We start from the raw sequence: 14,745 nt of genomic DNA, 5'->3' as shown, positions 1-14,745 counted from the left end.
TTCTTTTTGCTGGCTGACTTTTTTACTTTTTTGATTTTTATTTTTGGCTTTATAATAGTAGAAATTGTTTAGGTACATTTAAGGGTGATACTAAAAAGATTTTGTAGCTGTTCATCATTTTTTTTCACCACAGTTTCACTCTCTAGTTGTATTATTAAATATTGACATCAGATACCTTATATGTTAGAGATGATATTTAGATGAAACTTATGTTTACATATATTTTAGCATGAAGAAGTTTGACAATATTTCTTGTACATACGGTTTCATCTTATGTAAACACTGCAAGTTTAAAACTTTTGTTAATTTTCTACTAGGTTGTTGAGTTTTTGGAATTTACCTAACATATATAATAACTGCTGTTATTATTTCATTAAAAATAATTTTATTAGGAATATTTACTACATTGTGAATTCTAAAGATTAGCTCACATTTTAAAATATACGTATAGTTTTTAAGTTGATTCAAAACTTCAATTCATATAAAAATTGTTCTGTAGCATGTTAAGTAGATCCAATACCTTCTTCCTAAAGCATCCTATTGATTCCCTCACTTTATTAATAGCTCTTTCACTTTACCATTGATTAGAGATGCTGTCTGTTCATGTACCCTAGAAATCTCATGATTACTTTTTTTTTCTTGAATAGGTACAATTTTGACCCTTTAATTGTCTGAATTTTCATTTCTACTTATTTGTTCATTCATTCAGATTATAATTATTCAGCTATGTTCATTCTTAGTCAGAGCTATGATGCTCCACTTTAGCCTGCATCAAAGGCAGTCAGTAGAAAGTGAAAAGTTGCCAGAATAACTGTTAAGTTTTTAAACTATGTGTTCTCTCCTTTACTTCTGTCCTGATATTTAGAATTCCTACTATGATGGCAGAATACATGTACATTTCACAGATATGTGTCTGACATCTCTTGCATATAAATGTGTTGATGTCACATTGCATATAAATGAACACATTTCCAATTGTAACTGTACTGCCCTAAATGATCCTCTACTAACATAGAAATATGTCGTGTCCCTGAAGTACATTCTGAAGTACCAATGTGTAAAATATTTTGTTAACATAGAAGACTAGCATGGCTATTATAATACTATCTACTATTAACTGAGTGGTAAATATGTCATATGTTTATATCATCTTAAATAACTCTGCTATTTTATTGCCTCTCACAATAATCATATATAATAGATACCATAATATCTTTTTTATTAATATGATATCCAAACCTTATAAAAGATAAATAAGTCCCCATAATAATATTTAGTAAAGTTTAAGTGTAATTGAACTCAACACCTTTTAACTTTAAAATTTTGACAATAAAAAGTGATAGATGAATGTAAGTCATGTGCTTTGTGTCAACATGGTAAGTGGCCTGAGTACTCTTAATTCTTTTTCACTGTTTTAAAACCAATCGCTGTATTCCACAGGGTGTCAAACACCATGAAGGTAAATCACGGTGGCAAATTTTGTCTCCATATCACACTAAGAAATGTACTATTAGACTATGGTTTATTATTCTTGTAGGAAACAAATGATATATGGTTACCAGTCAGAAATATTCTTCGTAAATTTTGGTAATTCAGATTTAAACTCATATTATTGAGCACATTTTTAGTTAGGTGAGTAGTAATTCCTTTATTATACTTTTATGAAAAATAAGCCAAATGAGTTTTTGAAATTTACCTAACATATATAATAACTGCTGTTATTATTTAATTAAAAATAATTTTATTAGGGATATTTATGATATTGTGAATTCTAAAGATTAGAATTAATGTAAAATAGTCCAGCTTGTAGTTTTTGCCATCTCAAACACAAAAGTATCCAGGAAATATCAGTTATACACAAATAATAACATAATAATCTGTTTAATCTAAAAACAAATGAAATAGTATCTTGAATTAATGCTATTAATTTTGAAACTGTGTAAAAATAAAAGCTATAGTTATATAGAATAAATCGAAGGTTTAGTAAACCTTCTTAAACAATTACTAAGTGAGGTAAAAATGGAATTTTAAAGTTGACATAATGTCTGCTAAATAATGTAATAACTTCCTTCTTTCATGATCTCAATCTCAAGGCTACAGAGACCTAAGACTTCACCCAAAAGTTTAAATTCCATTGTCTCAGGCGTCGCATGGCAGTTTTCATCTCTGTGTTCCTCAGTGTGTATATAATAGGGTTTAAGAGAGGGGTGACCACAGAATAAAACACAGCAAGGAATTTATCTAATGATTTGATGGGAAAGGGCCAGGCATAAATAAAGATGCAAGGTCCAAAAAACAGAAGAACTACTGTGATATGAGCAGTCAGTGTAGACAGAGCTTTAGATGACCTATCAGAAGGGCGGCGCTGGATGGTCAATAGAATGATACCATAGGAGATGATTAGCAGAACAAAGGAACACACACTGAGCACACCGCTGTTCGCAATAACCATGATGTCTAACCTATATGTGTCTGCACAGGCAAGTTTGAGTACTCTAGGCAGGTCACAATAAAAACTATCAACCTTATTGGGACCACAAAAGGGTAAGCTCACTGCAAAGGCCAACTGGCTCACTGAGTGTAAGAAGCCAATTCCCCATGCAGTAACCACAATGCCCACACACACATTTCCACACATAATTGTAGTATAGCTTAGAGGCTTACAAATTGCTACATATCTATCAAAGGCCATGGCTACAAGGGTTACCATCTCACTGCCCCCAAAAAAGTGAAGGAGGAATATCTGTGTAAAGCAGCCCTTGACAGAGATCACTTTGCGTGTGTAGAAAAAATCAGCAATAGTTTTTGGAGCTGTGACAGAGGATACGCACAAATCTATAAATGATAGGTTGGCCAACAAAAAGTACATAGGGAAGTGGAGGTGGGAGTCATTGCTCACAGTTATGACAATAAGAACGTTTCCAAACACAATTCCTACATAGAAAACAAAAAAGAATGCAAACAGAAAAATCTGAAGTTCCCGAGAGTCGGAGAGTCCAATTAAAATAAATTCAGTCACTACAGAATGATTTGTTTCCCATGTTGATTCATTCCAGAAGAGAAGTTCTGCACTTGCCTTGGAGAAGACAATAAAAATAAAAGTCAGAGTTGTTAAATGTAAATTCTAGCATCTCCTCACTCATTAAGAACTTGCTATGATCTATTGATTAACAACTCCCAAAGTAAAACTCAAAACTCGTAATTTGCACTACACTGTTTTTGCTTTGGTTCTTAGTCAGATATCCAAGCCTCCCATGTATCCCTGGTACGAGACCCCTTTCTCACACAATGGTATTGTCTGTGTTGCTCTCTGTACTCTCATCCTACACTTCTTATCCTCTCTCTCTTTTATTATTGGGTATTTCTTACTTACATTTCAGATGTTATTCCCTTTCCGGGTTTCCTGAGCATAAGACCCCTAACCCCTCCCCCTCCCCTTCTATAAGGGTGTTCCACTTTCCATCCAAGCCCAGTTCCTGCCCTGTCTCCTGACAATGGATGAAGCTAAGAAGTGCATACTGACAGGAACCAGATACAGATTTATTTTCTGTAGCTCTGAATTTTAAAAACAAAACAAAGCCAAGCAACCAGAGCTTCCAGGGACTAAGCCACTACCTAAAGACTATACATGGACTGACCCTGGACTCTGACCTCATAGGTAGCAATGAATATCCTAGTAAGAGCACCAGTGGAAGGGGAAGCCCTGGGTCCTGCTAAGACTGAACCCCCAGTGAACTAGACTGTGGGGGCAGGGCGGCGATGGGGGGAGGGTTGGGAGGGGAACACCCATAAGGAAGGGGAGGGGGGAGGGGATGTTTGCCCGGAAACCAGGAAAGGGAATAACACTTGAAATGTATATAAGAAATACTCAAGTTAATAAAAAAAAATAAAAAAAATAAAAAAAACAAAGCAAAGAAAGAAACTGTAATATATAAAATATTCCTTACATTATTTTATGTGAAAGTCTTTAAGAAAAAATAAATTTACTAACATGAAATTAAAAATAAAAATAAAAATGACAAAAATAAGTAAAAATATATGACTTAAAATGACAAGGTTATACAATAGACATTTATAATATAGACAGAGAAAGATTTAATGAGTAATGTCTTTTAGGAGACATAGAGACTTCTTTTGTCTATTTCTTGAGAGAATGCTGTTATTTATTATTTGTTTGTGATTTATTTAACCAAAATTCAATGTGCTTAGAAATTTTCTCTGCAATAGTCCAGATCAGTTTCTTTACACCTGCCTAGTTATATTTCAAATTACTATGTACCAAGTTCTATGAAAATTTAGTGGTTCTATTTTTCCAGAATGAAGACAGATCTCATTATAAAATAATTCATAAAATATCTTTTGGTTATGCTTTCTTAACCCAGTATAAATATAATTATCCAACTCTGATCGTACTCAATCAAGATGAATCGTATCGGATTCATCTTGTAAGATCCATTATGGCGAAATTTGTTCATGATGGCTTTTCCTTAGACTCTTACGATGCAGATTATAGTTGTTGTGGGTGTTTATTTGCTTCAAAATTTTCAAACGTCTTGAGAATTAAGAAGATACAGAAGGAAACATTCCAGACTGTATCTCAATGAAAAATGTGTCAAGGAATATGACAAGCAGTTTTCTCATTGCTGCATATCAAAATCTACCACAGTGGAAAATAAGAATTTAAGAATTATATCTTCACTCCTTTAAATGAGGAAAAAGAATACCCTTGGCAGGGAAGGGAGAGGCAAAGATTAAAACAGAGACTGAAGGAACACCCATTCAGAGCCTGCCCCACATGTGGCCCATACATATACAGCCACCCAATTAGACAAGATGGATGAAGCAAAGAAGTGCAGACCGACAGGAGCCGGATGTAGATCGCTCCTGAGAGACACAGCCAGAATACAGCAAATACAGAGGCGAATGCCAGCAGCAAACCACTGAACTGATAATAGGACCCCCGTTGAAGGAATCAGAGAAAGAACTGGAAGAGCTTGAAGGGGCTCGCGACCCCAAAAGTACAACAATGTCAAGCAACCAGAGCTTCCAGGGACTAAGCCACTACCTAAAGACTATACATGGACTGACCCTGGACTCTGACCTCATATGTAGCAATGAATATCCTAGTAAGAGCACCAGTGGAAGGGGAAGCCCTGGGTCCTGCTAAGACTGAACCCCCAGTGAACTAGACTGTTGGGGGAAGGGCGGCAATGGGGGGAGGGTGGGGAGGGGAACACCCATAAGGAAGGGGAGGGGGGAGGGGGATGTTTGCCCGGAAACCGGGAAAGGGAATAACACTCGAAATGTATATAAGAAATACTCAAGTTAATAAAAAAAAACTGTAAAAAAAAAGAATTGTATCTTTAAGGGGAAAAATTCTGTGATACATTATTGGTCACATCTGCAGAATTATATTGCTAAGAGGAAAATGATAACATGGTATTCTCATCATTGGTCCTTTTTACCAACAGAACTTCCTCATTTCATGTGGGACTCTAGGAAACTTTTAAAAAGTTTTAGAAGAACATAATGATTCTATTATTAAGTTTACATTCAAATTTAAAGAGTTCTTCTGCATCTTATTTAGAAATGTATTCTTTTCTCCCGTATTATATCCTGAACACAGCCTCTTCCTCCTTTTGTGCCCTCTCCCTAAAATCCTTTTCTCCTTTGTTTTTAAGAAGGGGCAGGCCTCAGTATTACACAAACAAAACATGTCATACCGTGTTACAATAATACTAAACACATCCACTCACATTAAGGCTGCTTTTATTATCACAACCACAGGCCCAGCATGATTAAAGACAAAATACTCTCAATATATTAGTTTTGAAGTAAATGATTAAAATATTGTGCTCTTCATAATCATGTTTTACCTTGATCTTTTTGTAAAAGGAAAACATTTTTGTACTCATAGGGATGAGAATCAGAGCTTTAGGTTTAACCACAAATGCACCACCTGATCCTGGATGTACTGAGAAAACTTCCTGTGCCTTCATTTTTCTGGTTTGAAATAGTATAATCCAATTAATACTTCTCAGGATTTTCATAGTTTTAACACTATTTACAACTTCTATGTGAAAGACATGTTCAAAACTAATTTCCCTTGGGTTAATTAGAAGAAAAAAAAAGACATGGGACAAGGAAATACTAAGTATTTGTTTTGTTTTGTTTTGTTTTGTTTTGTAAGAAGTACTCATTAGAACTACATCACAAAGAGTAAACAATATGTTAAACCAGTAAATTTGGGTATAGAACACATAGGTTATCCTTTTTAATATTCACCATGTTAACTAAGTGTGTAATCCAACCCTACAGGATTTTTTATTTGTTTTCCTGAAGAAAAAATAATCAAAATTTAGTTCTGCAGAGTGAGTTTCTACTCATAGAAGCATTAAATTTCTAACCTGTAGTTGCTTCTCCTGATGAATGTCAATTTTCTCATTCCACTTACCTCTTTCATAACTTGAAGAGACAGCAGTAATCTTAAGAGACAGAACAGTACAGAGTCCGTTCTGAACACACTTTAAAGTATTAACATTACTAGGAGATTGACTTTTATTTGAATTATCCTCCTGAGCAAACTGCTTGGCTAATGACAAGTTAGCATTTATGAAGTAACCAGAAGCCCATGGAGAATCCACAAATGGTCTGAGGCTTATTGACAGACTGATTCACTGTCCTAGGTTTTTCCCTTGGCCTTTGGGAGAAGCATAGTTTATTCCTGAGGTAATGAACATTGTTACAGTTTCTTGGATCACTGGATAAGTTTACCATCTCACTCAATCTAAGAGTGATTGCAAAGCCAATCCCATTGTAAACGAATAAAGTAATTTACAAAATTAAAATCTATACAAATAAATCAGGCACTGAATGATAAAATTTCAATGTTATCAAGAAAATAGTTCAAAGATATTGATAGTCAGTATGTGAAGAACAAATCAAAAATTTCCTGATGAATTTAAAAATTTCAGTTCATTCAAGTTTGGTATCTTTTAAGCTTTAATTACCACGAAGACATTAAATGATCTGAGATAAACAGTGAAGCTTCTAAATCATATCTAAGAAACAATTTCAAGACTTGTCTCAAGTTATGCTTCTTGACCACCATGTGTTTCTGGTTTCTTCTGAAGGATTCAAGCACATTCTTCTTTCTGAGCACCACAGTTGGGAGCGAGCATATTAAATAAGCTCTTCAGATCTTGGTGGTACAGCTGTAGACATTAAGTCTCCTGAAATACTTTAACTTGCAGATGTCTCTTTTCTGTTAATCAGAAACTTTTTGAGGAAGATTACCAGGGAAAAAAAGTCATGCTATTATATAGGAGGGACATACACAGGTATTGTATGATAAAAGTATACTAAATCTATGCTGAAAATGACATCATACATTTCATTGAAAAACAGATAAATGATGATTATCCTACTTATATGTCTTAAACCAAAATTATTGGTTTACATTAGCCTATATTTTACCCATTGGATCCACATAATTTCCATAAGAAATATATATTAATAACTAGTGTTGTATTATCTGCATACAGATACTAATAAAGGTACTTTGTATACACATATGCACATTTATTTGTACAAACAAAACAACATTAAAGTTTGCACATTAATTGATGATTCTAATAACTTAAATATAATACAAATAGTTCAATACAATCCAAAAATATAAAACCAATAAAAATTTAGTTATGTTGACTGGGAAACACTTTTGTTTTGTAACCATCAGAAGTTACTGTAACTCCATCTTAATTGAAACTCTTTGGTAGGTGCGTTCCCTAGTTTCTAAACGCTATAAAATAATGTTTTTATACTGTAGTGTTAATATTGATAATTTATCACATTTTCTGTATTTTTATTAATGAAATTTACTATGTGAATTCATTAGAACTTAAAACCTGTCTACTTAGCCTTCTGATGGCCAACCTCATATCTTTATTCCTTAAAGTATAGATAGTAGGATTTAAGATAGGAGTGAGAACAAAGTCAACAATAGCAAAGAAATTATCAAGTGACTTAGTTGGAAAAGGCCAAACATAGAGAAACATGCATGGTATGAAAAACAAAACTACTACAGTGATGTGAGCTGATAAGGTGAAGAATGCTTTGGATAAATCAGTTGAAGAATGTTGTCGTACATTGACCAGGATGAAAATGTATGATGTAATCAAGAAAAAGAAGGTACACATAGAAATGAAGCCACTGTTGGCAGAGACCACAAATTCCAGTTTATAAGTATCCATGCATGCAAGTTTAATGACCCTTGGAAAATCACAATAAAAGCTTCCTACATTATAGGGAGCACAGAAGGGTAAATTTATGACAAACATAAACTGAGACACTGCATGAATCATGCCTATGACCCAAGCAGCTACTACCAAAATTATACACGTTTTAGGATTCATGATCATCAGGTAATGAAGAGGCTTGCAGATTGCTATATACCTGTCATATGCCATGGCTATGAGCAGCACCATCTCAACTCCACCCATCACATGGATGAAGAACATTTGTATCATGCAGCTGTGGAAAGAAATGACTTTACAACCAGTAAAAATATCAGATATTGTCCTAGGAATTGTTGTAGATGAAAGGCCCAGGTCGATGAGTGAAAGGTTGGCCAGTAGAATATACATGGGCGAGTGTAAGTGAGAATCAAAAATCACTATGAACACAATGAAGAGGTTTCCAAAAAGAATCCCCACATAAAATAAGGAGAAGAGGAGGCCAAAGAAAATCTGTGTTCCAAACGATTGTGCAAGTCCCAGCAAAAGAAATTCAGTTACAATAGAAGCATTCACTTGGTCCATTGGATCAGAAAGTAGGGAAGATGTGGAAAAAATCCTAAAAAACAAGATGAATTATTTTAAGCATCTAAATTAAGATTAAATGTTAGTAATTTAAAATAGGACACTGTACCAGAGATATTGCTAGGCAGTAAACAAAACATTTGTTTAATCAAACAATTTCTATTAGTAATAAGTATTTCTTATTTGGTGCCAAACTATTTATAAAATATAAGAAACCCAGAGTACGAGAGATTTGTGGAGTTTTAAAAGAGCTCTACTCAGAATGATATTCTGCATTAAATTATATTGATTGATAAAACATAAACTTTTGGGACAATTTATGTAATAGAATAAAATGGATTAAATAAATTCAAGAAATTCAGATGAAATAAAAAGAGATATTGGGAACAATATTAAATGAATACAGTATTCCAGAGAATTAAAAGACTCTGTAAGTACATAAATACTGTTTTCAAAACTTAAAAAAGATTATTTTAAAACTGTAATCTAAAAATAAAAAATTAAGCAAATATCAAGCATTGGAATGGAAGGTGCGTCAGAACAGTTTAAGCAACTTATTTCTTACTTATGCCAGCTGACGAGTGACTCTGATAAAGTGCTCTACTAGTACGGATGGGGTTTGATTCTTTGTACAACAAGAAAGAAACGGGAATAACAAAGAAAAGAAGAAAAATGAGGAAGGAGTGAACAAAGAAAGAAACAAAGATAAAACAAAAAGAGGAACAAAGAAATCAAGAATTATTTCCTATACGTGCTTGTCACAGATTAACTCATGCCGTATCCTGTGGGTAAACTTCAATGCTTTAGAGACAATTAAACTGATATCTTTATAATATTAAAATGATTAAGCTATACATGATTGATACTAAAAGTCTATCAGGCAAAGTGAACAATGATATAGAGAACTGAGAAATGTAATTATCTATTTGTATGTGTGTGTGTTAGAAATCAATGAATTATGAGGAAAATATTACTCTTGTTAAATTAGAAAAATTATGATTATAATTAGCAAAATTTATCATTATTATCAAACAATTCAGAGTGGACAATACTTCACACAAATCAGGGAGCAGAAGCTTTGGAAATGGGTTTATTTAAAATTCACGAGAGGAAAGATATTTTAAACCTTAACTGATATATCAGGAATTTTATGTTTATTTTCATGAGAAATACTACATGTACAGATAGCTCTGGTCACAAATGCTCTTAATACTTTATTGAAAGTTGTAAGTAAGGCTTTAAGGCAGTTTAAATGAGAGCCATTAGGAATAAATATACCAAATACACACAGTTGGCTATAATAATGAAACAAAACTTGATGATGGACCTTACAACAGTATTAAAATTGTTATTTAAAATATTGATGAAAAGTAATTAGCATAGCCCATCATTTCCAGTTGCAATGATAACATTTCAGGTTTCAGAGCTTATAATTCTATTTTTGGATTTAAGTAATCTTTCAATGTGCATTATGTCCATACCTATTTTTCCCGCAAATATCAAGTTATCTAGGGACTTAAAGAGATGACAGGTTATCAAAGACACTCCCCTAGTACAGTTAGAATCCAAAACAAAGGTAAATTAATTTTGTTGGAGGAAGTATCCATCCAAAACTGATGTCTAATTAAGTGGCAGACAAAGTGAAAAATCAGAGAAAGATTTGACAGAATGAGATATGCCCAACTCTTATGAGAACAGAGAGAAAAGAGGATACTTAAGAGAGATACTTGCAAAGAGAGAAGAGAGAGCAGTTTTTGCCAGGACAGTTGTACAGAGACAGGTTGCAGAGAAAGAACAAGCTAGACACAGGTAACGATAGAATGAGAATGAAAAGGAGACAGAATTAGAGCACATTGGCAGAATTAGTTTTAGGTCAAGCAGAACAATTCAGTAAAGTCTAAGAAAAGCCAGATTAAATCAGTCAGGTTGGGGAGTTTTGAGACAGAACAGCCAAGTTGGCCGGTCAGTCAGTTCAAAAAGAGCTATAGAGGGTGAGCTTATTCACTAGTAACTTTCAGAGGCTGGAAACATTCTGCGCATAGATAAGCTTGTACAAAGGCTAGAAGCTTCCAGGACTAGACCTCAGTTAGAAGACAGAGGCAGTAAATTTCCACAATGACAATTTTACTAGGTGAATAAAAGATACTTTAACATTGGGCTTGGTGTAAAGCTACCCAAAGATGAAAACGTTTTAGGGAAGTCTACTCAGGCAGTGACAAAGCATGTTCCCTGCTTTGTGTTAACCAGGGATGATCATTCTGAATGAGTTCTTATAATAATAAAGTAACTGTAAGGAAAACAGTTGTCTTTGTGACCTCGACAGGCTCAGTGTGAGCAAGAGTAATGGTGTGGACTGGGATAATAAGTTAATCAATGTATACAATGTGATTTGCATGTATGATTTCAGGGATGAGTAGTCAGTATTGGATAACCAATTAGTGTGCTCTTTCCCCTACTCTCAGCATTCCTTAGTTGCTTGCAATTCTTTGTGGAAGACTGAGGCTTTCTATCATCCATGTTATAATGTCTATTGGTTTTGTCCCTGCTTAACAATTATTGATAGAGACAATTTTTTAAAAAAGATATAATGAATGCTCAAATACAGAGAAGCATAATGAGATGGGACAAAAAGAGATAATACTTTGGTATGAATCTGGAGCCTAATTATTTGGATTCCTTTCCTATTCTACAATATGCAGCAATTTTGGTTAACTTTCGATTTCTCCAATATTTCCTGTGTTATTCCATATAAAATGTCTTGAATACCCATTCAAGTTTTTGGTTATTGTACTATATGTTTCAAAATCATTTTTTGATATTAATGTAATCACAATTTTGTTCCTGGACTTCTAACCTATATTTACATTGCCCAGTTTTCTAGGTGACATTTGAAAATATTTGTGAAGTGGGGTCAAATATGAGAAGTATATTATAATGTTAATAAAAATCATCATTTGACTGTTTCTTGGCAATGTTCGGTACTGTGCTAAGAAGATTGTGGTTGGTGACTTACTAAACTCAACTATGCCAATGAAAACATAACCTTGAAGTATAAGAATCATTTGTAGCACTTATAGTGAGACTTTCCATATTTAAGGCAAGATAAAATAAATTCCACAATTTAGCTCATAAAATTAACCACAGACCAATTAATAATTAAATCATGAATTACATTGGTAGATTTAGAAATCATAATACTATTTAATTAAGGCTGTTGAAATGGTATTTGTCTTGTAGGCCAGTGAGATGTATATTTTTAAAGAACAAGACCCTAAACTCTATGAAAGTTATTTATTAGAAGATAAAATGTTTTCATTTATAGCATTATTTTGTTATTGATAGTATTTAATTTTTAACATGTGATTTCTACATTTAAAAAATTCAGAACTAGTTGATACATAAAGAATGTTATATTGTCATCAATAGGCTGTTTTTTGACAAACAGGCAGAAGAAGAGACACACAAAGGAAGAAAAAAGATGTGGTGGAAAGACAGAAAAGCGGTGATAGATAAAAAACAAAAGGATCATGATGCAGAAACAATGATAACCAAGTGATGGTCAGAAGGCGATTCACTGTATAGCTTTGCATTGCCCATTATGATTTAAAAAGGAACGTGTGTATCAAGAACTCCCAACTTTCTGGGCTCCCAGAATTTTCATGCACTGTTACTGCGTATGTTTACTGGAAGGCTGGAAAGCAATAGAGTAGCTGTGGAGTAAATAACTACTGCTGTCAAGAGAATATAAAGAAAATAAGAATGTGTATGATTGGATGCTACAGTGAAATATGAAGAGATGAACTGTATGCTTGATAGTTTTGGGGGTTCCTCAGCTGACTTACAGAAAAGTCATCTTCTAAAAGGTTAAGAAGTCATTGATTAAAACAAACCTTTATCGTTCAGGCAGAGTTTGTTTATCGTGGCTCTAATATTTATAGTTTTTAATGAGGATAAAGTAAAGCTTAGAAGTCCGGGGGGGGGGGGAAGAAGTACAGGAAACTGTTTTTATTTTCTCTCCAATATAGGAATACCTACATAAAGTTATACCTGGAACACATGGGAAAGCGTCAACAAAATATTTCACAAAATACTTATAAAAATAACTATAACATTGTTCAACTGGAAAATCAAAATTATATTTCCCCCAAAAGTATAGTGGAATTAATTTAATACACCTTTATATCTGTTGTTTTCTATTTGTGCTAATTATAAAGCATTAGATTTTAAATAAATGAGGATGATCGTATTCTCTTACAAACATCTTTGGTTATTATTATTGTATACTGTTATTAAATCCACACGTTCCCAAACAGTTTATGTGCAAAAACAATAAAAATACAAAGAAACAACTTCCCAGTTTTTTTCCAAAAGATGAAAATCAAAACAAAAGCAAAATATAGTGCTTCATTTCTTTTCCTTCAGAACTGTTGGTAATGGCACAAAGCTCCTAGGAGTTCATCAAGAGCCTAATCCCCACAGTGTTGGTGACTTTCCTGGTGGTGACTTAAAATTTGTCTATTAATCAAGGTCTAGGAATAGGTACTATTTCAAACCAGAAATATAAACATGTATTAAACAAATCTTGCTAACAGAATAATAGATTTACAAGAAAATATGGAATAACTGTGAGAGAGCATATTTAACACCTAATACTACATCAAACAGCCTAGTGTTTAACAGTACATCAATAGCAAAGCATTCAGAAGTCCAGATTATATGACAGATACCCTAAATTCTAGTGTGCTAGTTTTCGATATTACTCTACAAATGATTAGGAGCAACCGTTATTTTTATATATACAATATATATAAATTTATATAGTTATATATTTATATATATACATATTAGGACCACTTTACTCTATTGAAAGGATTGTTTATATTCAGTTTGACTTCAAAGTATATATCCTGCTTCCTAAATGAATAGTTCTCTCGCTACCTTGCTCCCTTGTTGGGCTCTGCCAAATTTTCTTTTTCTTTTTTCAAACACTTTGACTAATATTTGAACAGCTGTAATAAAAAGAACTCTTACCGAATGCATTTCTGCAGAATCCCTTACTATGGGCTAGAATATATCTAAGTCTCAACATAATCCTTCAGTTATTCACTGCCCCCCCCAAAAAAAACCCGAAACGAACAAATAAAAAAATGGTAATTACTCCATAGCATGGGAAGACAGGGCTTGAGATTATTTTCTGTTTTAAGTTATAATGTTATCTTTAATTTAAATATGCATGAAATATCTGAGACCAGACATCTGATTGGCATAGTTGAAAATGAAGTGTACAATTATCTGAGAGCTACAAAAAGCAAAAACACATGTATCTTGAAAAATCTTCATACCAACTAAGCCAATTTAAAAAATATCAAAAAGTTATGGGTATGAGATTAGTTATATAAAGCAATAAATTTAAGTGAAATCTCAAAATGATAGTGTGATATTGTAAAATACAAGGACAAAAATATTTGTCAAAGGTGACTTGTCTGACATACTATTTTACAGATGGGAGTTTAGAGGGTTAGCAAGATGAAAACAACTATGATGGGCAGGTTTTAAGTATAAACCACCCCTTACCTTCTCTTAAGTAACAGCAGGTACACATTGAAGAGAATGAAAATTTAAGTACATTATTCTTCATTTCTGTAAGCAATAGCCCTGAAAATAAAGGTATATGTATATTTTATAGTGGCAAAGAAGCTAATTAATTGCTCAGGAGAGTGACCCATTGGTGCTGTGGAGGTGGCCAATACCCAGCTCGGTAATAGTTTCTGTTGGGAATTGAATGATGAGCTACTGGTTTCCCAAGAGAGAAAACAAAGCTGTAAAAAGAATGGTTATCTAAGAGGGAAAAATAACAAGATTCTGAGTAATGTATTAGATACTGTACAAAAACCTCCTTCAGGAGTAATAATCTTATTGTATAAAT

At 33.3% G+C, this 14,745-nt stretch overlaps 2 protein-coding genes across 2 annotated transcripts; both read right to left on the bottom strand.

Moving 5' to 3' along the window:
- Nucleotides 1-2,104: 2,104 nt before the first annotated feature.
- Or4f4b (olfactory receptor family 4 subfamily F member 4B) lies at nt 2,105-5,999 on the bottom strand. Its single transcript, XM_575198.5, has 2 exons — nt 5,877-5,999; nt 2,105-3,076 (listed from the first exon to the last, which is right to left on the bottom strand). Exons 1-2 carry the CDS (start codon nt 5,997-5,999, stop codon nt 2,105-2,107), a joined length of 1,095 nt encoding a protein of 364 aa, XP_575198.5.
- Nucleotides 6,000-7,880: 1,881 nt separating this feature from the next.
- Or4g7 (olfactory receptor family 4 subfamily G member 7) lies at nt 7,881-8,819 on the bottom strand. Its single transcript, NM_001000369.1, has one exon. The coding sequence runs from the start codon at nt 8,817-8,819 to the stop codon at nt 7,881-7,883; it is 939 nt and encodes a 312-aa protein (NP_001000369.1).
- Between the last annotated feature and the right edge of the window lie 5,926 nt (nt 8,820-14,745).

Source organism: Rattus norvegicus, chromosome 3 (assembly GCF_036323735.1).
Source record: "Rattus norvegicus strain BN/NHsdMcwi chromosome 3, GRCr8, whole genome shotgun sequence".
NCBI classification, from domain to species: domain Eukaryota; kingdom Metazoa; phylum Chordata; class Mammalia; order Rodentia; family Muridae; genus Rattus; species Rattus norvegicus.
The sequence above is the reverse complement of the archived record's forward strand: the minus strand, read 5'-3'. Positions and strand labels throughout refer to the sequence as shown.

What these genes read in the sequence shown, in the direction of transcription:
- Or4f4b (XM_575198.5), bottom strand. Translation starts at nt 5,999, where the DNA reads ATGAAGGCACAGGAAGTTTTCTCAGTACATCCAGGATCAGGTGGTGCA. An exon ending in CCTTTTACAAAAAGATCAAG is followed by an intron (nt 3,077 to 5,876) that starts GTAAAACATGAT and finishes GTCTTCTCCAAG; the next exon opens with GCAAGTGCAGAACTTCTCTT.
- Or4g7 (NM_001000369.1), bottom strand. Translation starts at nt 8,819, where the DNA reads ATGGACCAAGTGAATGCTTCTATTGTAACTGAATTTCTTTTGCTGGGA.